Here is a 22,567-nt window from a genome sequence, read left to right as displayed (position 1 = left end):
GCTTCAGACTAGATTCCTATAGTCTCTATCGGTCCAGTAGGTCTGGCCTTTTTTAGGAATTTGAGTTTTGTTCTATATTTTTCTCCCATTCTATCGGAAACCTTCTATTGGGTCCCTGGTCAGAATGGCAGTAGTGGTAGCTGGGCATCATCTAGTTCTTTCGGTCTCAGAATAGAGGAGGCTGCGGTTTGTGTGGGCTATTAGTCCTGTGGACTAGTTTCTTCTTTGAGCCTTTGATTTCCTTCATTCCCTTTTGCACCAGATGAGTAGAGACCAGTAGTTGGATGTCAGACGGCCACTCACAAGCTTTTAAGACCCCAGATGTTACTCACCAATCTAGAATGTAGAACATTATCTTTGTGAACTATATTATGCCATTTGGCTAACTTGTACTCCGAGACTATGGTCCCAAGCCTTCTCACCCAGTAAACCAATGCTGCAAGTTGTTTGGATATGTCTAGGAAGCCTCCGTAACTGTGCCCTTATGTGACTTTTTATTTATGTGGGTTCATATGCAGCACATACAAACGTGTATACACGTATGCCTACAGATATTCCTATACATGCACGTGCATTTACTCATGTATGCCTTTCCATACACATATATGCATCCATATCTACCCATGTAACTGCACACATGTTTTTTGGTTGTTTTTACTGTTGTTGCAAAATATTATATGTTACAGCATTTACCAAAATTGTCCCTGTTTTGGATGTAGAACGTACTTCTTAACTGTGGGTCATGGTTTCAAGTTTGAAAACCACTGTTCCCAGCTGACCTGTGCTGCTGGCACCATTTGGTGTGGAAGTGGAGGCACAGTCATCTGTGAGCCTGATGGACCCTAGGATTCTCTTGGGTTCAGGACATAAGGAAGGAAAGACCAGAGAAGACAGAATCTGGAACACTGTCTAATGGAACCTGCGGGATCAACATCAGACAGCTGCTAGGAGAGTGAAGGGGAAGCAGATGGGCTGGAGGCTAGTTCACCCCCAAGGTCCATTTGGACTTTGAGATTCTGCTGAGGCCCCAACTCATGCCTTCTCCCATGTGCTGGGAGAGTGACCCCAGGTCCCTTGGCTCTGGTTCCTCAAGCCATCAGATGTTGCATTAGGAACTATAGTCGTGGTTAGTCGTCAATGTTCCCTGTGGCTGGGCAGGCAGCAATCTGGATATCAGTATTGCTGTCCATACAATAGGAAGAACATACTATTGATGTCTCCTCCTTCTTCCTCCCTAGTCCTCCAGCTGCAGTTCTTGTCCAGAGACAAGCAAAGAACATTTGGTTTAGCTTCATAAGGCAGCATGTACTTAGCTCTTCTTCCTCCATCTCAATTGCCCACCGGGTTGGCATAGACCTTAGAACTTTGGGACATTTTCCTTCATACCTTCGAATGAACAGACTGCAAGCTCTGTGAGGGGGCCTGGCACACAGAAGGTGCCCAGGAAATGTTTGTGGAAAGAATGAATCGTCTCTTGAGCGTCTGCTTTGGTGACCAGGCAGCAGCGTCACTCATCAGGTTCTCTTTGGGGGCTGGTAAGAAAGATTTCTTCCACTTTGCCATGGAAATCAGAGTTCACTGTTGGAGCCATAAGGGCAGCTACAGTCATGACCATCAGCATCTCAGGCAGTGTAGAGCTCCATACAGCTTTCCAAGTCCTTGAAAATAAGACTTCTAACTTCTATAAAGGCTAATGTTGGTTATTATTTCTATACTATGGAGGCTATTTCTGGTAGGTGACTGAGACAGGCATCCAAAAAAAAAAAGCCCTAATTAAAAGAACTGCATTAAATTCCTCTCTGAATCTACTCACATGACTGGGTCCCCCACCTTCCTCTTTCCCCTCAGGAGGTGTGCACATAAAGAAACTGGCCTGGGCACCAAAAGGTCGTCATAAAATTTGTGTTTTATCTCCTCTTCTTCTTCCTATCTCAGGAACCCTCCATGCGGTTATCATGAACTTCATCTTGCATCCTTGCCTTCCCATGTCTTATACTGGGGGGACGCTGGAAGAGTGTAAGGCAGAGACACAAAGGTAGCTGTGGGACTGGCTTTTAGGCACAGATTTAAAAGTGAGCACTGTCCTCTTGTGCCATCTCTCTGGCCCTTCAGCCTCTTTTCCTCTGGTGTCCCAGGATTACTCTGTTCTCACTGACTTTGGTGAAACCCACTGCTGTGTGACCGCTGACCCCTGAGCTCACAGTGGTTGAAGGACTCCTGGCCAACAGCACTGAGGACCACTCTGCCTTCCCACATGCTAGGCTCTCAGTGTCTGTGATGAGGAGCCCAAGGTCAAGTATGGAGAAGAGATTTTGGGCAAAGAGAGCTAATACAATCTTAGGACAAACCTAGACCTTTCATAGAATCAGATATTCCTTAGAGATCTCAGATATTCACCTTCCCATAAGAAATCCTTTCTATAATACCCCATCCAGCCTCTCTTTGAATACTACCAGGGTCAGAGAGTTCATTACTCCACAGTGGAATCTGTTTTGCTCTTGGGCTACTCCAAATGTTGTGTTTACTCTTAAGTGAAAATCTGTGTCTCTGTTTTTTTATGGTTCCTGACGCTGCATATGGAACAACACTGTGAACCTCACTGTGGCAGAAACAATACTATTAACTTTCCATTTCATGTGACACCTCAGTAATGTTAAATAGAGTTGACAATACTTTCCTTCTTTACATCTTCTCTTTCTTTGGGTTCTGTGCTACTTTCTCCTCTCATTCTGGGTATTACTTTCTTGTCTCCTTTGCAGGATTATCTCTTCTCCCTAACCTCCAAACACTGAACTCTTAACTCTTTTCTTTTTTTTTTTTAAATAATACTGTTGAGGCATATTTTGTATATTATATAATTCACTCTTTCCAAGTATACAATTCAATTACTCTCTAGTAAGTTTACGAAGTTGTGCAACCATCACCAGAAATGAGCTTTAAAATATATTATTACCCTCAATAAAATCCCTTGTGCCCATTTACTGTTAATCCCTGTCACCCTACTCCACATCCACACCAAGAAACCTCTAATGAACTTTCTGTCTCTAGAGCTTTGCATTTTCTGGATATTTTATATAAATGGAATCATACAATATATGGTCTTGGGTGACTGGCTTCTTTCACTGAGCATAATGTTTTTGAGGTTTATCTATGCTGTAGTATGTATCTGTAGTTCACTCCTTTTTATTCATAAATAGTATTCCACTGTATGTATATACCAGATTTTGTCTGTCCTTCTACCAGCTGATATTTAGATTGTTTCAAACTTTGGACTATTATGAATAATGCTGCTAAGAATATTTATGTGCCTAGTCTGTGTGGATATAATAAATCCTTAACTCTTCTCACTCCTACTCTTTTTCTAGGCAGTCTCTTCCAAACCCACAACTATAATTGCCACAGGTATAAAGCCCACAACCACAACCTTTTCTCCTGGGCACACAGGCTACATTTCCCAGCCTCCCTAGTTGTAAGGTGTGGCCATTTGACTGCGTACCTGACAATGGAATGTGGTCAGAAGTGATATTTGCCTCTTCCAGGCATTGCCCTTAAAAAATTTCTGTGCAATCCTCCACATTCTTTTTCCCTCCCCATCCATTGGCTGAATGTAAAAGAAGAAGAATCTCTGTAAGGTATTGGAGCTCCATGATGGAAGAAACTTAGGTTTCTGAATGACTGTGTGGATCAGAGCCTGCCCATCCTCCTGCTTGATTTGAGTAATAGGTAAACTTTTTGTTCCTTGTTTTTATGGCCATTAACTTGTTATGACTAATACAAGCATGGAACAAGCTGAATTCCTTTTTGCCCAATAGTTCAGTTACTTGAAGATTGCCAGAATCTTCTCCCACCAAGATTTCTCTTTTCCGGTAGCTCAACTGCTCCTCCTGGGTTGTATTTGTCATCATTCAGGTCACCTCCCTTGGAAGTGCTTCAGGGTTGTAATAAGCCATTTAAAACATGACATCAGAAATAAGCACAAAACTTTCACTGTGTCAGAGAAGCTTGGAGCATACTGTTACCCTCCATGCCATGTATTCTATCCAAGATGGCACTAGACTTTTAGAAAGGTTGCACTGTTAGTTTATTTTGAACCAGTGGTTAACTAGGCTCTCCTTTTTCAGTAGCTTCCCCCACACTCATCCCCCAAACCAGGTCGTTTCACATGAACTGCTATCAAAGCAAGTCTTCCTCATACTTAAATTACATTATTGAGTTTTTGGACCAATTTTTCACTTATCTCTATGAAATTTCATCTTACCTAGATCAGTTTATATCCTACTGCTATCATCTAATTTTATCATTTATTCCTCCAGTTCTATGTCATGTGAAAATTTAATAAGAATGTCTTCTCTGACTTTCTCCAAATTGTGAGCAAAAGTCTTGTATATGTCACAGCCCTGTCTCATGTACAACTGTAGATCTCAGTGACCTCTATCCATTTATCTATATGGGGAATGGCTGTTTAAACATCTATTCATATGCCTAACTGTACCACCATGGAGTCCACAATTTCCCAGCCTATCCACATTGAATATCATTTCAAAACTTTTTTCTTTTTTTTTAATATGGTAAGATTTTTCTGATCAGGAACCTCATCAAAAAAGGAAATGGGGGAGAGCCTGGTGTGGTTTAATTTTTGTGAACCTCACTCTGGTAATTACTGCTTTGTCTCCTCTTCCTCATCTCCTCCACCTTCTCCTAGCTGAGACTTGCTCAGCCTTTCAAACCCAGCTCAGACACCACCTTCTCTAGGACCTCCTCTGACCAATCATCTCATACTCCTAGCCTGTGTTGGATGCCCTGTCATTGTATTCATGTTGCACCTTGAGCTTATCTCAATCACAGCACTTACCAGGGTATATGTTGTCTGCCTTTCCTTCTATCCTGGAAGACCCTGAAGGATAGGTATTAATACTAAGCTTTATTCTTCTAAGCAACTCTGATGCCTGTCCAAAGGGGGTGCTAAGTAAATGATGGCTGAAATGCACTAGGCACACCCCAGCTGTTTGGAATGAAGCACATCTGGCCTATCTATCTATGGGACAAACTTCGAGGGAAGCTTCAGAGTGAGTGGGTATGAAGATGTATGTTGTGACACTCAGACATGATGTAACTTCAGCAAGATGAGCTTGTGAGTTCAGGGAGGAACCTGGGGCTGTAGGAGGAAGGCTGGGAGGATAGGAGCCTGACTGGGAGGCTGAGCCCCCAGAGGAAGCCTGGGCTCCAAAGGGAATGGGGACTTCAGACAGGGTTCAGACAAGCAGAGTTTCCTGGGAAAAGGGTCAGAAAGGACGGGACACATTCTGGTTGGGGGGTCATGGCAGCAGGAACCTGGGGACCAGGCTGGCCTACTACATTGGCAGCTCCACAATTTCTATAAAATGGGGGCCATGTGGAGGGATGGACTGGTTGGAAATAGAGCTAGAGGATTATTTTATGCATGGTAAGCTTGCCTGCTTTATGTTGATTGATGTTTATTTGGAGTGGCTCTGGGTGGGTTGATGGAAATTAACAGTGTTCTCTGTCTCCGCCCCTACCTGTGCTCCATGCAGGCAACTCCTTGGTGGTGCTGTTGACCAGAAGACAACGGTTTCAGAAGGCCAGATGAATAGTCTGTCCACTCCAACGCAAGCTAGTGGCTTCCATGTGGGGAACAAGTCTATTGCTCCAAATGAAGAAGCTACCTAGAGCTAAGTCCTCATAAACTGGCACTAACTTACCCCTCCAGCCTCATCCCCTTCCATACCCTCCTCTCCTATTTCTACACAAGCTCCTTGCAATTCCTCCCAGGAGCTCAGGCTTTGTCTTACATCCAGGCCTTTGCACATGCAGTGCCTTCACCTTGGCGTGCCATCCTCCCTGCTCCCCAGTCCTCCTTAGCCTTCAAGATTCAAGTCAAAGGTCACCTCCTCTGCATGGCTAGCAGCTCTTCTTCAGTGCATCTAAAGACTGTTAATTCCTCTATTGAAGTTCTCAGCATCACACAGGCAGTGAGGACGGCCTATCTATCTCTGTGTCCCCAGTGCCAAGCACGGTGCCTGACACCTATTAGGTGCTGAAAAAATGTTTGCGGAATGAGAACATCAGGATACCAGCCAAACAGGCTGACCATTAGAAGGTAGTCAGGTGCAAAGGTTTCTGGGTGGTGCAAATGGTTTGCACTCAGCAAGTAAACAAACAGTTGGTGATTTGAACGCACCCAGCGGCACCACAGAAGAAACAGACCTGACGATCTGCTTCCGTAAGGATTACAGCCTAGAAAACCCTGTGGAGCAATTCTATTCTATAACACGTGCGGTCTCCATAAGTCACAAAAACGACAACAGAAGGCAGGCAGGTGCGTAGAGACATCTCAGGCAGCAAAATAGCAAGCCTAAGGATACTAGTACACAGTTTGAGACTAAGACGGCAGGTGGCAGGTCTCAGCCGTTAGGCAGGGTGGACAGTGTGTGTCCCGTGTGTGTACGTGTGTGTGTCCGTATGTGAGAGAGAGAAAAGACACGAGTCCTCTGGGGAGCAATAGCTCAATCCGAAATGGAGACTGTTTCTCCTCAATCATTCGTGGACCCTTCTCTGTCTCTTCTTGCCAACTGGAAGAGGAAAGATGCTGACAGCATATCTCCAATGCGCCTCGCCTGACCCCCCAGCCTCGGCCCTCCCCCAGGCAGCTTTGGCACTGTGCTCTCCCTGTCAGAGATGTTCCCAGGCTCTGAGGCCCCGCTGCTGACATGCACAGCGCCTCTTGTCTTCCCTGGCCAAGATGGCCAAAAAGCTCCCAGCTTCTTGGAGGAGTTGAAAGAGAAAGAGTTGAAAGGCCTGGGAGTTAGGAGACCTTGGTTCAAGTGGTGGTGGTGCTAATAACCAAGCATGCGACCTTGGACAAGAAACTGCCCCCTTTGGGCCTCAGTTTCCTCAACTGTAAATTGAAGGGAATGGGCTGGCTGATCCCTCACGGCATCCCCTCCAGCGTTCACATTCCGTGATCCTGCAGTTCTGGAATCCACACCCATCCCTTGCCTGTCTGCTCCTCAAATCAATATCTTCGCGTTGACAGGGAACTTTGAATTCATCCAGTAAAATACTCTCTTTCTGATGAGGAAACTGAGGCCCAGAGAGGGAAAGGGCGTGATCAGGGCCACACCGGAGGCAGACATGGGACAAGAACCAGGATCTGTGCTCCCTTGGCCTTTAATGACTGCTTTGAACGAAGGGTGGCACAAACGGTTAAGTGCTCAGCTGCTAACCAAAAGTTTGGAGGTTTGAGTTCACTCAGAGGCACCTGGGAGTAAAGGCCTGGAGATTGATCTACTTCCAAAAAATCAGCCACTGAAAATGCTAAGGTACACAGTTCTACTCTGACACACATGAGGGCGCCGTGAGTCAGAATTAATTTGACAGAAATTTGTTTGAAAGGAGGAATCCTTTGCTCCAAAGCTGCCCAAGTGCCCAGAGCAGCTCAATGCAGACCACAGTGCCTCCTTTGTCTTCATCAATCAGCTCTGGGCCACGTCCCTTTTGAGCCTGTAGCAGAGGTGAAACACCCTGGACCAAACCCTGGCCTCATGCACATACCTGAGCTCTGGCCTTCTCTCTGTTATTTACTAGCTGTGTGACCCTGGGCAAGCCACTTCACTTCTCTGGCTTTATTGTTCTGTAGTCATATGAACCCCTATTGGACTATAAGTCCATAGGGTAGGGACTTGCCTATTCTGGGCTTTAATCTCAGGGCCTGGCTATAAAACTAGTCTCTGAATTCAGATTTTCAAAAGAGAATCGGATTTGCCCAGCAACCAATGCCATCTATATTCAAGTCAGCCTGCAGAAGTCTTAGGTCACTGAATGATCCATGAAAGGGCTGTCCTGGGGTCAGGTGCTCTTTCTTGGTCCGATCAGTTGTAGCCTGGAGTTTAGCATAGTGTCATTGGTAAACACAGTTACTTTTTCTAGGCACTGTGGGTAGAAAGATGTCTATTACAATCTCTATCTGATGGCTGGTGAAACAGAGGCTCAAAGAGGTTAAGTCACTTAGCCAAGGCCACACAACTGGTAAATAACAGTGCTGAGGTTAGAACCCCAAAGCCCCATGCTCTTCCCACTACTCCAGGATGGACAGCTGTTGACTAGTCATGCAGAGCAGAGTGAGGTATGGCTGAGAGCTATGGACTCAGTTTTCCAGATTGAGGGGCTGGGAAGTCTTCTTGGAAGAGGTGGCCTTTAAGATGGGAGTTAAAGGACAGGTAGGGATGGGGGAAGAACATCCCAGGTAAAGGAAATAGCTGCGAACCGAGGTATTGGGGTGAGGGGAGGTAGAAGAGGAACCGGGGTGGGGGGTGGATTCTGAGTAAGTGGACTGTGTTGATTCATGGAGGGGAAGGATACGAGATAAAGTGTGTGCCAGGCCCAGTAACAAGTTTGGGCTTGATTTGTGTGGTAGTGAGGAGCCATTGAAGTTTGTTGAGCAGGTGAGTGACCTGATCAAACTTGTGCTGCTAGAAAATGTATGGTTAGTTGCTTACGAGTCTGTTTCTCTTTGTCTCCATAGCTGCTGCCACAGGGCCTGGCACATAGCAGGTGCTCTGTGTGAACTAACGAATGAAAGAAGGTGAATTGGGCAGAGGTGGGGAGGAATGGAATGGAGCTGGGCAGATGCTGGTGGCTGCCACCACCTTCCAGAGAGGACCTGAAGGGGAGTGAGAAGAGAGTGGACAGTGGCCAGGCCTTCAGGACAGACTGGATGTGGGGTGAAGAGGAGGAGGAGGGGCCAGAGTCGCCTTCCCTTCCTCCCTTGGCCACCAGCCCCTGCTGGCCTGAGGTCTGGTCTGGTGAGGCAGAGTACAGAGCATGCCTCTGCTGTCTGTGTGAGTTCCTGAGGAGTGAGATCTTTAATTTTTGTCTGCTGAGCCCTGATGGGCTAGGGGCCAGCCTGTGTTACAACCTCCCAGAGGCCCCTGGGCCAAAGCACTCAGACCAGAGTGGACGGAAACAACGAATGAGTCACACAGACTGACTGGGGCCCACGAGGATCTGGCTGTACCTTACCACTCCTTTCATCTCTCCTTCTTGACCAGGTGTCCCTGCCCTTTCCTGGGGGTCTACAGAATTTAGGCCTGTCTCTGAGGGCTTGGGGCCCTAGAGAGCATGTTGGGGACACCAAGGAAAACCCCATTGAGTGTCCCTATTCTCAACATATGATCCAGGAAAAAGTGGACTTTGGGAGATGATGACAGAAGGTGTCATCCCTCTTTCTTTGCCTTGGCAATGAAGAATGGAACAAAAAAGACCCTATAGCAGCCCCCTTGTCTGCCCCCACAGCCTCCACCCCTTGGGTTGTGAAGGATGCCACTGTGTCTCAGCAGGCAAATCAAAGTGGGGTCAGGTTGGAAGTCTCCAGTGACAGCCAAAGAAAGTCACTCCCTGCTCACCTTGTCCTCAAATTCCTGCACAGCCTTTCCAGAATCCTGGGTAGGCTTGCACAATCCCTCAGCCTACAGGGGTTTCTCCCTGGGAATTCTGAAAGACTAATACAGTGTGTGATCCATCCCTATCTAAATATCTCTGCCCCCAACCCCAGTCAAGCATGTGAAGTCCTTGTGATCTTACTGGGAGAAAATAAAAGGAGGCCTTCCATTCTGCTCACACTGTTCCCCTGTTCAGATCTTCAGACCCTCTGCTTGACAAGAAGTTATGCTTCAGTCTCTAGGAGTTCTGGAAGATTCGGCCCTAGCCAGGGGCCAAAAGAATTTCTGCAGGTAAATCAGAAATGTTGTCTGAGCTTATCGGTAAATACGCAGAGCTTTCAGATCAGCCCTCCCTGTGCCAGAGACTGAAAATGAAAGGAAACAGAGCGAAGTCAGGGATTTTCAAGAGCTGCCCATTTCACAGTATTGCAGGACATCCTGGAGTGAGGGCCGCATGCTATAGTGGAAACAGCCTGGACTTTGGAGCTGTTTAGACTTTTTAGTTGAATCCTGGCTCAACTCCTAGCTGCGTAGCCTTGGAAAGAGACTTCACCCCTCTGAGTCTGTCAAGTGGGAGTTGCAGTGTCTACCACACAGGGCCTCATAAATGCTCTATTTCTGTCACTTCTTTTTTTTTTTTTTCCCCCAAAGAGAAAAGCTGTGGGTTGAGACGGAGCCTTATATAGCAATGTGCAAACTACTTGATGGAGAGGAAGCTTGATTTCCTTCCTTTTCCGTGGTGGGTGGGAATCAGAGTCACTGAAACCCACCATGATGACTTTTGTCCTCTTACCCAGGGTGGACCTCTAGCTGGAAAACAGTCCTGAGGAGGGCAGGATGTCTTGATGGGGGTAACTTGTGATAGGAATTCCATGTGACCATCAGCAACCCCCGCCACATCAACAACTGTAAATACTTCCAGTTCCCAGAAAAACGCAGCCAGAGCTGGTCCCCCTCCCCGAGAAGCTGACATTGGTTTAGTGTCTGGGACCAGACAAACCAGGAGTAAATCCTAGTGCAGCCACTTGCCAGCTGTGTGACGGTGGGTAAGTCACTTCCTCTCTCTGAGCCTTCATTCCTTCATCTGCTACATTTGAGGACAAGGTGAGCGGGGAGTGACTTTCTTTTATGAAAATGAAAATCTTATTGTGAGGGTTAAATTAGAAAATGAGATATTTTCTCATTAATCCTCCCAATAAGACTATTGTGAGGGTTAATGAGAAAATATCTGTAAAACATTTAGCACAGTGCCTGGTATATTTTAAGCACCCGAGAAATATCAGCTGGTAACGGAGTAGCAGTCATTGACCCCCTCCCATGATGGTAAATAAACCGACAAACAAACCCGTTGCCGTCGAGTCGATTCCGACACACAGTGATCCTACAGGACAGAGTAGAACTGTCCCATAGGGTTTCCAAGGAGCAGATGAAGGATTCAAACTGCCAACCGTTTGTTTAGTAGTTGTAACTTAACCATTGTGCAACTAGGGCTCCATGATGGTAAGTAAGGCTGGTTATCTAATTTGCCCTGAAGGTGGGAGTGGCAAGAAGAGCAACATTATCTCCATTTTCAGATGAGGAAATAGAGGCCAGGAGTATCTCAGAACTCAGCTCTGTTCATAGAAGACAGAAACACTATGTTGGAGTGGGGGGAGTTGGTAAGGGCCCTTTCCAGAACATTCTGCAATAATAGGCCAGGTCACCTGAACCCTGCACGAGCCATTGTGCTATGGTCGCCATCACCCAGCCAGCACGTCATGCGTAGAGGAGGCAGGCACTGGCAGAGAGGGGGGAGGGGGGATGCCAGGTTGTGTCATCTGGGATGGAGTGGTCCTGACAGCCTCTGCGGGCCTTGAAGGCCTTGTGCTGGAGGGAGCTAGTACCTCTCCATACAGCCTCCACCTTCCGAACTGGAGGCTGAGGCTGCACAGTGCAAGGGTACCAGATGCCCAGTGTCTGAAGAAGGAGATCTAAGCCCACGAACCTCTCCCATCTGGAAGGCTGGCGGCCCAGTCAACCTTCCTTCAGCTGTTTTGCCCACTGATTAACCAGGAAATGTGTTACTTGTTCTAAGCGGAGGAACAAGCTCTCCTGGGGAGAGGAATTCAGGGCTGGAGGTCCAGTCACTTCCAAGGAAGAAACATCCCTGGAATTCTGACGGGAGTCTGGGTCTCAGCAAAGGGAGAAGAAATCCCGTCCTTGTTTACCAAATTAGTTAAGGTTCTGGTAGCTCTCTGGCCGCCAGCATTGTTCCAGCAAGACATGGGAAAGCAATTAGATTGTCCTGGGTGTCCAGCAGACTGCCATCCCCTCTGGTGATGCATGTGACCAGGCAAACCTTTCCCTGCTGGAATCTCTTTATCACTCCCTTGGGACTCTCTGCAGGGCTCTCCAGAGATGATTTCTGTCCCCAAACCCAAGAGATGGATGAGGAGGCTCAGTATCATTCTTTGCCCCATCAGGGAGGCAGCTGGAATCAGGGGTGGGGAGGTGACACACAGTGAGTCAGGGGCCATGCCGGAAATAGTCAGCTAACCCCCCTCCCTTCTATTACTGGACAGGAAGGGAAGAGGGGAGCAGAGCATTCTGATAACCCCAGATCTCCAGGAATTGAATTATGGGCTAGCAGGCAGGGAAGAGGGAAGGGGTACTTTGGTGGTGGCAGTGGCAAAGTGGTTGGGTAGATGCCACTTCAGTTGTGAGGCAGTCTATCGACCCATAAACTCGTGCTTGAAGCAAGATGGTGCAGTGTTAAAAGCTTGGGCTGTGGCGGGAAACAACTAAGTTTAGAATCCTGCGTCTGTTACTTATCAGCAACGTGATTTTGGGCAAGCCTCTAAGCTTTCTCAACCTCAGTTTTCTCCTTTTTATAGTGTGGACACCATAATGTCTCCTTTGTTTGCTTAGATGGGTTGATTTATGTAGCATGCTTAGCACGGCGCTTGGACCATAGTAGGCTCAATAAATTTTGGCAGTTTCAACACCCACACACATAATTCAAAGTGTTTGTGGGATTAGAGAGTCTGAAGTGCTGCGTCTACAGGTCCCGACAGTTACAAGAAAGGGAGTGATGATGGGCAGTAAGGGGGAGGCAGGACAAGGAAGATGGGGCTGGGATGGGGGTAGGAGATGCCAGTCTTTGGAGTAGATTAGCGACACTGTGGACTCCCAGGAGAACAGGGTGGGGATTTCCAAGGACCACTTATTCACCAAGGAGTGGGAGGGGTGCCTGGTGGTGAGGGAAGTGTGTCTGTGTGAGGGTTTTGGCTGAGGCCAAGCGAGCAAGTGGTGAGACGCTGAATGGGCGGCAGACTTCCAGAAGTGCAGACGGAGGAGACGGAGCAGTAATAATGACTTGGACACACAGGAGGAAAAAATAGCTCAGGGACGAAGATGATGCCAAGGTTTCTGGCCTTGAGAGGCTCATAGGGACCTGAGGTGAGCGCTGAGGGATGAAGAAAAGAGCTCCTCCTGAAGGAACTGGGCAGACTGTGGGGAGGGGAAGGGAGCCTGTAACCAGAGAGTTGGGCAGGTATCTGGAAAGAAAAGGGAAGTGTGGCACTGAGATTTTCCCATAGCTGTGGAGGGAGCTGAGCATTCTGGGAATTGAGATGGCATTCATCCCAAAAAGCAAGGGAATCTAAACCTAAAGGTCTTTAGGGCTAGACCTAAAGGCTGCAAGCACGTGAACTTGTGCCAGTAACTATTACCCAGAATCTCAGTTTTTCTTTCTTGGTCTAATGATACCAGTCCCCTGTACTTGATGGGATTATTCTGTTACTCATTCAGTTAGCCCTCCATTCACATACGTTTCTTGGCTGTCTATTAGAGTCAAGCACTATTCTAGGCTCTGGGAAAACGGTGGTAAGCAAGGCAGGCAAGATATCTGTTTTTGTAGAGCTATCACTTTGGTTTGAGAAGTCAGATGATAAACAATTTATGGATCGTTGAACAGGTCTTTTGATACAATCTTAGAATTTCTGCTAGAAAAATAAGGGCTGAATATCCGCTCATTATACAGAGAAGTACCAAACACCTTACTAAAAGCAGATCAGATTGAACAACTATCCAACCCCATTCTTCAATTCCAGTCTACAAATGGAAGGGATTGAAGAAAGCCACTGGGCTAAAGAACTATTGCCCTAGTAGCGAGGGCTGAGATTTCCCCTCAGAGGATGTTCCCCAATGCGAACCAAAGAAAGGGAGGCCCCAAGAGAACCAACCATGGAGATTGGGGGCCGGCAAGAAGGGGAGACCAGCATGACTCCCCACAACTCTCCCTCCACTGAAGCTGATTGAGTTGTTGGAACTTGCAGACCACCCCGGTGCCTCAAAGCACAGCAAGAAAGTTCTTGGGAAAACCCAACATGTATCTCTAGGAATTGAGAATTGAAGAGCTGCATCTACAGGCGTGCACTTCCTGTTTGGAGAATTCTGACTGTGGAGACTGGCTGGGGGAGGGGTGGGGGGAGGGATGTATGGCAGAATGAAGAGCAGCCAACTCACCACTGGTTTGTCTGGCATGGCCATGAAAATCCCACGGGGCAGAGGTGCAGTGTTCTGCACAAGGTTGGCCAGACAGTGCTTCGCTACAACAGTGTAGGGGTGGGGGTGGGGGTGGGGTGCAGTCCTCCAGAAAGCCCACCAAGTACCCACAAATGTACCCATGAAAAAGCCAGGGCATGGCACCTGCCGATCAAGGGCACCTGTCACATAAGACTTCGCCACGTTTTCTCCAACATCTCTTCCCCACCCTGACATGGAGAAGCCAAAGCAGAAAAGGAAGGTCAGAAAAACAGACCACTCCCCACTCTCCCCACTACAGGTTCTTGAGCCAAGGGACAGGTCTGTCGGGGGAGGGGAGGAGTTTTAAATTGGATATGAGATTGAAGTTTTGATTTGGACAGGATCAGACTTCTTAGACCCTGAAAATTGGTCTTAATTACCAAAAGGAGACTGTTCTTGTGACTTCGAAGGATGGAAAAACGAAGGACTCTGAGATGTCATGAAGGGTGGGGAAGGGAAATTCATCATAATACCATGGAAAGAAATGGGTGGAGAAAAGTAAAGCCGTTTCCTGATTGTCTCTCTTCTGGTTCAGTCTATTCAATAAATCAGTTATACAAGTAAACAAATAGTTTCAAGTATTTATTAGAGCAATGAAGATAAATAAATAAAACAGTGTGATGTGATAGAGTGACTTGGTGATAGTGGTGGTGGGTGAGGATGCTCTATACTGAGTGGTTGGGGACAGTCACTGCAGGTGATATTTGAACTGAGAGGTGAGGTGATGAGGTGTTAGTCCTAGAAACATCTTGGAGAAGATGTTCCAGGCATTAACCTGGCTTGTTTAAGGAGCAGAAAGAAGGCCAGTGCAGCTGCAGTGTGGTGAGTTCTGGAGCAAGCAGTGAGATGAGGCCAGAGAGGGGGCCAGATCATGTAGGGCGTTGTAGGCCAAGGTCAGGAGCTGAGGCTTTCTTCCAACATGAAGTATCAGCTGTGCTGGTCCTTTGTACAGTGTGGGAAGTTGCAAACTGGTACCTTCCTGCCTCCTTCACTCCGCCTCCTGAGTTAGGAAACCCAAATCCACTGCCATGGAGTCGACTGCACTCATAGTGACCCCATAGGGTTTCCAAGGCTGTAAATCTTTACGGAAGCAAACTGTCACGTCTCTCTCCCACAGAACGGCTGGTGAGTTCAGATCACTGACCTTTTAGTTAGCAGCTGAGCACTTTAACCGCTGCACCACCAGGGCTCCTTGAATTAGGAAACAGTAGGCTGTAAAAATGCCCTGGAGCAGCCATGTTTGCCCAGGCCTTTAGACTTTGGGGCAGGAGGCCATGGGTGTGCATGATAAGCTGATAGTTGGGGTACTCAGCTGATGGCATTTGGCTTGGAGCCCCTCCCCCCTCACTGCCAACACAAGAAGATGTGAAGTACACCCTTACACCCTCCTCGTCTGGGCTTTGGCTCATGGAATCTTCCTCGGGGAAACTCCCAGGGAGTGAGGGGCTGGGTGGTCGAATCCAGGGAATGGAGCCCTGAGCCAGAGACAGGAGGCCGGGATTTCATTACCCTCTTTGACACACACTGTCTCCTTGAGTGACCTTATTCGAGAGGCTTCTACTCTATGCTTCTATGAAAACAGAACACCTCTTCCAGCTTCCTCCATCACCAACGACGTGAAGCAACAGGAAAAGGATTAAGATCAAGGAGGGAAGGGGTTGAAGGGGCCACTTAAGAGCTTCCCGCCCACACACTATCCTGGCGGCTGGAGGGCGGCAGGCACAGGCGGATTAATCAGTAAACAAGGTACCGCTGCGGTTTACAGTAAGCAAGGCAACCGTGAAAAACCCGTTGCGGTCGAGTCGATTTCCACTCAAAGTGACCCTATAGGACAGCGTAGAACTGCCCCATAGGATTTCCAAGAAGTGGAGGGTGGATTCGAACTGCTGACCTTTTGGTTAGCAGTCGGGTATACCCACGGGCTTAATTGTGTTTACTTACTAATATGTAGTGCACAATTTCACATGTAGTGAACAATTTCACGTCAAAAATGTGAAAAAGAGGTGAAATTGTGCACTACAAGTTAGTAAGTAAACACAGATAAACCGGTGCGTACCTTGTTTATTGCGTAATCCGTCCCTGGCGACAGGTCTCTCTCAAGCAGCAGGATGGCCAAGGACACGGCTGCCTCCACTAGAGGGCGCGCGCTCGCAGGCGACCTTCCAGCGCTCTCGCGTCCTGCCGCGACCGAGGGAGGCCAGCTCCCTGGCGCTGCCCAGCGCGGGTTGACACCCGGGCCAGGCGCCCCCAGCGGCTGGGGCACGAAGCGTAGGGGCCTGGCGCCGGTCTCTTTGGCCCTGTCCCTGTCACGCAAGTTTCAGTACCTCTCCTGGATTCCTTCGGACCTCCGAGGCTGCAGCCTTGAGCATCCTACCGGGAGTTTGTTCCTGAGGTCGGGGCTGGAGATAAACTCGGGACAGGTCGGAAATTGGAGCTTGCCCAGGGCAGGAGAAAGGTGGCGCAGGTTCCCCTGCCCGGCAGGCGCCATCTCCCCTACCAGCCCTCAGGTCAGCTCTGCGCCAACCCCAGCTCCTCAGGGGTTAATCCCCCTCGCCGCCCGCTCGCTTCCCGGTGCCAAAGTGGGTGTTGCTGGAATTCCTCTCTCCGTCTCCCGTAATGAGGGGGCTGAGCTGTCCCTCCAAGGAGGGGGCATGGTGTGGATAAAAGAGACGAAAAAGCAGGGGAGGTTTCCAAAAATAAAACCCTCCGGTTCCCTTCGGAAGGCTTCAGTGACAGGCGAGAAGGCGCGAAGGTGCAGCGGCGGTGCGCGCCCGGCTGTAGACGAAGCGCGGACGCGAAGCGCAGGGCGCGCAGACCTCGGCCGCGTACACCGCCCGGCCCTCGCTCTGGAGATATCCCGACCACAGTCGACTTATTCTAGGGTCCTCTAGACGAGGAGAAAGCGGGCCGCCTGGCAGGGTCCGGGGCACAGCCCGCGGGCAGCTCGGGCGCGCCAATTCCAAGCCCCCGCGCGGCTCTCCGCGCCCACTGCTCTCCCGCCGCCATGAGGCCACCGCCCGTCGCCCGCTGCCCCGGGCTTCTACTGCGGAAACCCTGGAGGGGCTTCTTGCCGCTCCTCCTGGCTCTCTTCGTGGGCATGGGTCATGCCCAGAGGGACCCAGTGGGGAGATACGAGCTGGCTGGCAGGGACATGAATCGGCTGAGGCGCCCCGGGGGCGGCCACTCCGCGGCGACTGCAGGGAAGGTGTACAGTCTGTTCCGGGAGCAGAACGGGTCCGTCCCGGGCTTGCCGTCCCAGGAGCGGGCCCAGCCGGGCTGGGGGAGCCGCAGAAATCCCGCCGAGGCTGAGGCTAGGAGGCCGCCCAGCGCGCAACAGCTGCGCGGAGTCCAGCCACCTGCGCAGCAGCGGAGACGCAGCCCCCCGGGCCAGCAGCAGCCCACAGCCTGGTCCCGGGCCGCCCCGGCTCTGCCGCGCCTCCGGACCTCGCAGCGGCCCGGGGCTGCGCCCCCAACCCCGCCGCGAAGGCGGCTTACGGGGTGAGCACGGGAGAGGGGTGCATGGGGGGAGCGAGCGCCGGGGCTCATGTGCGTGGACTCGTGGCAGGGTGTGCAGGGAAGAGAAGAGGGAGCCAGGCCGTGCCCTACGTCCCCCTGGTCTCAGTACTGCGGGATACAGCACCGAGTCCCGAAGCTAGGTCTCGAAGATCTTACCCGCTTTCGAGGAGCTGAGAGAAAAGACCACCACCATGCCCACTCTTTTCGCACTAGCTCGCGCAGAGCCCCGACGCGAAGTCCTTCCTTAAGACATCTCTGCGTTGGCCAGCGCGCCTGCCGCCCTGGCTAACCTGCGTTCGCAGCGCTGCTTGGATTCAAGAGGGAACCGGGTGGGGGCAGCAGGGAGAGAGTTCTGGCAGGAGCAGGAGTGGCGGGAGAAGGAGTGGCGGGAGCCGGGAAGCTAGAGGGTGAGAGGAGGCTTTGCGAGCTCAGGGTGGAAGATGTCGGGGTTCCAGGGCCAGGAGGCAGACGCATCCCAGGAAGGGGGCTAGCAGCAGCGCAGGCGCACGTGGACAAGAGTGTGGATTGGGATGCAGGTAGGCCTGGGCTGCGCATGGGAATGGCGGAGGGGACAGGCTCAGGCTCAGGGACACTTTGCGCAGGGAGCCTGCCCCTGATGTGGCTGCCGCACAGTGAGTATGTGGAGAATTGGGTCTGTGTTTGCGTCTGTGCGTTGAGGTGTCGGCGCCACTGAAGGACTTTGCAGGGCTACACTTCCAGCCCTGCGATTTACTCTCTGTCCTCCCCCTGGGCACCACCTGCTGCCCACCGGGGGCGCCCTTGCAGCGTACGGAGATTCCCCAGCACTACTTCCCCCAAAAGCGAATCGCCGTGGCTGCGGGACCCTCAGCTTGCCTTGGGCATGACAAGTGTCTCCAAAGTGGAGGGCACAGAAGAACTGGTCTGGGTGGGGCTGTGGGGGTGCCATCGGTCTTGGCCTGCCCCTGATTTCCATTTGGGTTTAGTCAATGTGCTCAGCATAAAGGACAGTTGTAACCCAGTTCTACTCCAAAAGAGGTTCCCACCTCACGGCCTTTGCACTTGCTCTTTTCCTTGGCTGGAACACTCCTCCCGTAATTCAGCCCTGTTCACTCTCTTGCTTCATTGAGACCTTCTTAGAGAGGCCTTCTCTGACCACCCTGCCCTGTCACTCTTTCCCTTTACCCTGCTTTATGTCTTCATAGCACTTAACACCATCTAACATATTACATTTCTATTTGTTTGTGTATTTATGGTCTGGCCTTCAGCCCACACTAATATAAGTTGCATGAAAGCAGAGACTTTTGTTTGTTGCTGTGCCTAGTGCAATGCCTGCAGAGCATTGGTGTTCATTGAGTCTGTTGAATGAGTGAATGAACTCCCTGCTCCCCATGGAAGGTCCAGAAAAGTCAGCTTAAAGCAGAGAGTAGACCCGTGCACTGCCAAGTCTCTTACTCACTGGGTCACTCAAACAAGTATTTATGAAGCATCTGCCACGTTTCCATTTTTCTTTTCCTGACCTGTGCACGTGAATGTATGCTTCCTAACAGCCTGTGTGCAGAGCATGGCTTAGGTCATGGGAGACCAGAGACGAAGGGATTGTTCTTGCTGGGAAATGGACAGATATATACTGCTGGACGTGCTTTCTAATACTGGAAGCTTCATGTTAAGTGCAGAAGTGGCTGAGGAGCTCAGAGGAGACTGTGAGCGGGAGCCGTGGGGCTCTAAAGGCAGCATATGGGGAAGCAGAGGGGAAAGAAAAGGTGGTAGGAGTAGGGTCCAGAGGTGAGGGTGACATGCAGGTGCCATACTGCCCAAGGTAAGGACATGTCACTGCTGGCACTAGCCCAGAGGCAGGACTGCAGCCCTGGTGTAGGGGAGCCATGGTGGCTGGGGCTGGAAGGGTAGTTTGGGCCAGTTCATGGAGGACCTGATACAGTAGACATTTAGGCAGGAGTGAGGTGGGTGAGGGGAAGGTGGAGGAGTGGAGGGTAGGGGTTGGAGGGTAGGCTATTAGAAGCCATGAAATGAGGTGGTGATGAGCAAAGAAGATCAAGTCCAGAATAAGGCTGATGGATGTGTACAGGTGTGTGAGGACATGGACTGGAAGCCACCCAAGGCACCTGCTGTACACAGGTGCACATATCACATCATGTGTGGGTTTTGGCTCCTTCCCCAGATTATCTTTTGCAGCTTTGATAAAGGGTAGGTTCCTCTGGCCCTCCAGATTGTCATGCTATGTCAGCTGGGGAGGGGCCAAGTAAGAATCTTATCCATTGGCTTCCTCTACCCAGGTCCATTCTGGTCAATGGCTTCTGGCCAGATTGATCACTCTGGCTATGGCTATTGCCTTGTGGTCTGCTCAGGGCTAAGGATCAAGTGCCACCTGGTGGTGAAGCTTGGAACTGTCTCACTACTACTGGGGATTCTTTCATTTATTCATTCAACAAATTAGTGTGGAAAGCTTCCTATATGCCAGGCACAGTGCTGGACTCTCGGGATACAGCAGTGGCTAAAAGAGACAGCCCCTGTGCTCATGGAACTTGCAATGTAGTGAGGATTTATTGCACACAACGAAGATTTATTAAGCCTGTGCTAGGTGTCTGGGATACAGCAGTGACCAGAGCAGACACAGTTCTTGCACTCATGGAACTTACAGTCTACAGGGGACTCATTAAGCCAGTGTGTCCCCAACCTCAGTGATTCTTGAACCAGCCTCACAGCATACCACCTTCACAATTTTTTTCCTCTACCTTCTCTCTCTCATTTTATTATTGAGATTTTCTTTAATTTATATACTTTAAAAGGACAGGATTTTGTGTTTTCTCCATTTTTAAAATATTTTGTATTATGAAGTTTTACAAGCATACAAAAAGGTATTGGAAATAATATAACTCACAATCCAGCTTTATCAAACCTTAACATTTTGTCATATTTTGCTTCAGATTTTTAGTTGACATTTCCTCTATAAAGTTGCCGTCCTTTCTCCCAGAGTTAAATACTATGCTGAATTTACTTATCATTCCCGTGTATGTTTTCATACTATTACTACAGATCCAAGTATACATAAAGAAACATAATATTGATTTTGCATCTTTTAAACTTATGTAAGTGATACCATGCTGTATTATTATTCTTCTACAAGTTTCTTCCCCCCCCTTAGACATTTGAGATTGAACCATGTTAATATAATTAGCCCAAGTTTATTCATTTTAACTGTTGTGTATTATTCCATTGTCTGAATACAGCACAGTTTGTTTATCTATTCTCCTCTTTTTGGACGTTTAGATGAGTTACATTTTTTTGATATTACAAACAGTGCTTGACTCATTTTTCTACATAAGTAAATCCATTTTAAAAGGACACTTGGTATCACGATCATAAGTTGAAAATAGTACCACTTACCATAAAGAGAAGGTAACTGAAGGAAAAATGGAAACAGGAAGAAAATGTTCTTAAATTCTAGTCTGACACCATTATTTTAAGAGGCTCAACCCTGTAGGTTGTTCTCCCTGTTGAAAAGCGAGACTGGCAAGTGTTGGAGGAGCCTCAGATGGAGACTTTACCATTGACCTAGTCAGGAGGCTCAAAGATCATTGGAAGGGGATCACATCCTCACCATGGGACTCAACATTGTTGAGTAAACCTACAATCCTCTTTCCCAGCCTCACTGCTGCTCCTCCCACTTTTTGGGAAACACTGGATTAAGTGAAGTACTAAAACCAAAAAAACCCATTGCCGTCGAGTCAATTCTGACTCATTAGCAACCCTTTAGGACAGAGTAGAACTGCCCCCTAGGGTTTCCAAGGAGCGGCTGGCAGATTCGAACTGCCGACCTTTTGGTTAACAGCCAAACTCTTAACCGCTGCACCACCAATGCCCCTAGTGAAGTACAGAAGTATTAAAAATACACCATGTGTCAGGCACTGTGTTAGGCCCCAGAGGCACACTGAGGAAGAAGAAAGAACCCTCAAGATACCCAGGGAGGAGACAGGCACAGCCAACAACTTGAGACAATCAGTACTAAATGATTATGGTGGATGGTGAATGGGGAAGGCTGGATAGATGTCAGTGGAGGTTTTACACAAAGGAGGTAACCTTTGATCTGGAAGTCTCGGAGTATGCAAAGGATTCCAATCAGCCAAGAGGAGAGAGACGACATTCTAGGCAGACAGAGCAGCTTAAGTAAAGGCATCCAAGTGTGACCATATATGGTGCAACTGGAGGATGACAAAGTTTGTTTCCCTGGAGGATTACAGCCTTGGGTGCAGATGGTCGTGGAGATGAGGGAGGGCTGATGGCGGCAATTAGGCTGCACAAGTAGGTGTGCGCCAGGTTGGCTCTGTGTTGGCAGTGGGGAGCCGTGGGAGATTTTTAACAAAGGACAAGCACAATCAGATTTGTCCCAGGCGGAACAGCTTTTGTCCCAGGCGGTTGGTTAGATGCATCCCAAGGGCTGGGCCGTGGTGCTAGGTATTTAGCTCATGTTAGCTAAGTGGTGTCACTTGGAAGATTGGGTACATATGACCTCTGAGTGGTACCTTCCAGCAAGTCAGAGCCACTGAATTGTGTGTCCCAGCTGTTGTCGTTGTTAGTTGCCATCGAGCTGGCTCTGACTCATGGTGACCTTATGTTTAACAGAACAAAACATTGCCCAGTCCTGTGCCATCCTCATGATTGTTGGTATGTTTGAGTCCATTGTTGCTGCCATTATGTGCCCCAGGCAGTCTGGCTCATTTGTTCTCTCCAGTTAGCCAGAGCCCGCAAATGGTCATCTCCCAGCTTGTCACCTCCCTTGGCCTAGAAGAGTCCCTTGGAGGCCTCCACTGGTACCTGAGTCCCTCTTCAGTGTCCTCCCAGCCCCAACCTGGACCCTCAGCCTGGAAGTCTTTCATTCTGGCTGTTTGTAGGCAGGGCTCCACTGAAGGCAGGCAGGGCAGGCCCGGCTGCTGCCCTCTAACAGTCAGCTGCAAAGCCATCCTGAAGATATCTGGGGTGACATCTGGCTCTGGGGCTGGGCTCCATACCATGACCTCCCTGGTCAGGCA

At 49.2% G+C, this 22,567-nt stretch overlaps 1 protein-coding gene across 1 annotated transcript in view; it reads left to right on the top strand.

Moving 5' to 3' along the window:
* Nucleotides 1-17,028: 17,028 nt before the first annotated feature.
* LTBP2 (latent transforming growth factor beta binding protein 2) overlaps nt 17,029-22,567 on the top strand; it is a 121,211-nt gene continuing 115,672 nt past the window's right edge. Inside the window, exon 1 of the mRNA XM_004371040.1 lies at nt 17,029-17,522. Within this exon, the coding sequence (XP_004371097.1) occupies nt 17,029-17,522 (494 nt within the window). The remainder of the gene's footprint in view (nt 17,523-22,567) is intronic.

The sequence above is a fragment of the Trichechus manatus genome, unplaced genomic scaffold (assembly GCF_000243295.1).
Source record: "Trichechus manatus latirostris isolate Lorelei unplaced genomic scaffold, TriManLat1.0 scaffold00010, whole genome shotgun sequence".
In the NCBI taxonomy this organism is placed as follows: Eukaryota; Metazoa; Chordata; class Mammalia; order Sirenia; family Trichechidae; genus Trichechus; species Trichechus manatus.
This window is presented reverse-complemented; position numbering and strand designations above follow the sequence as displayed.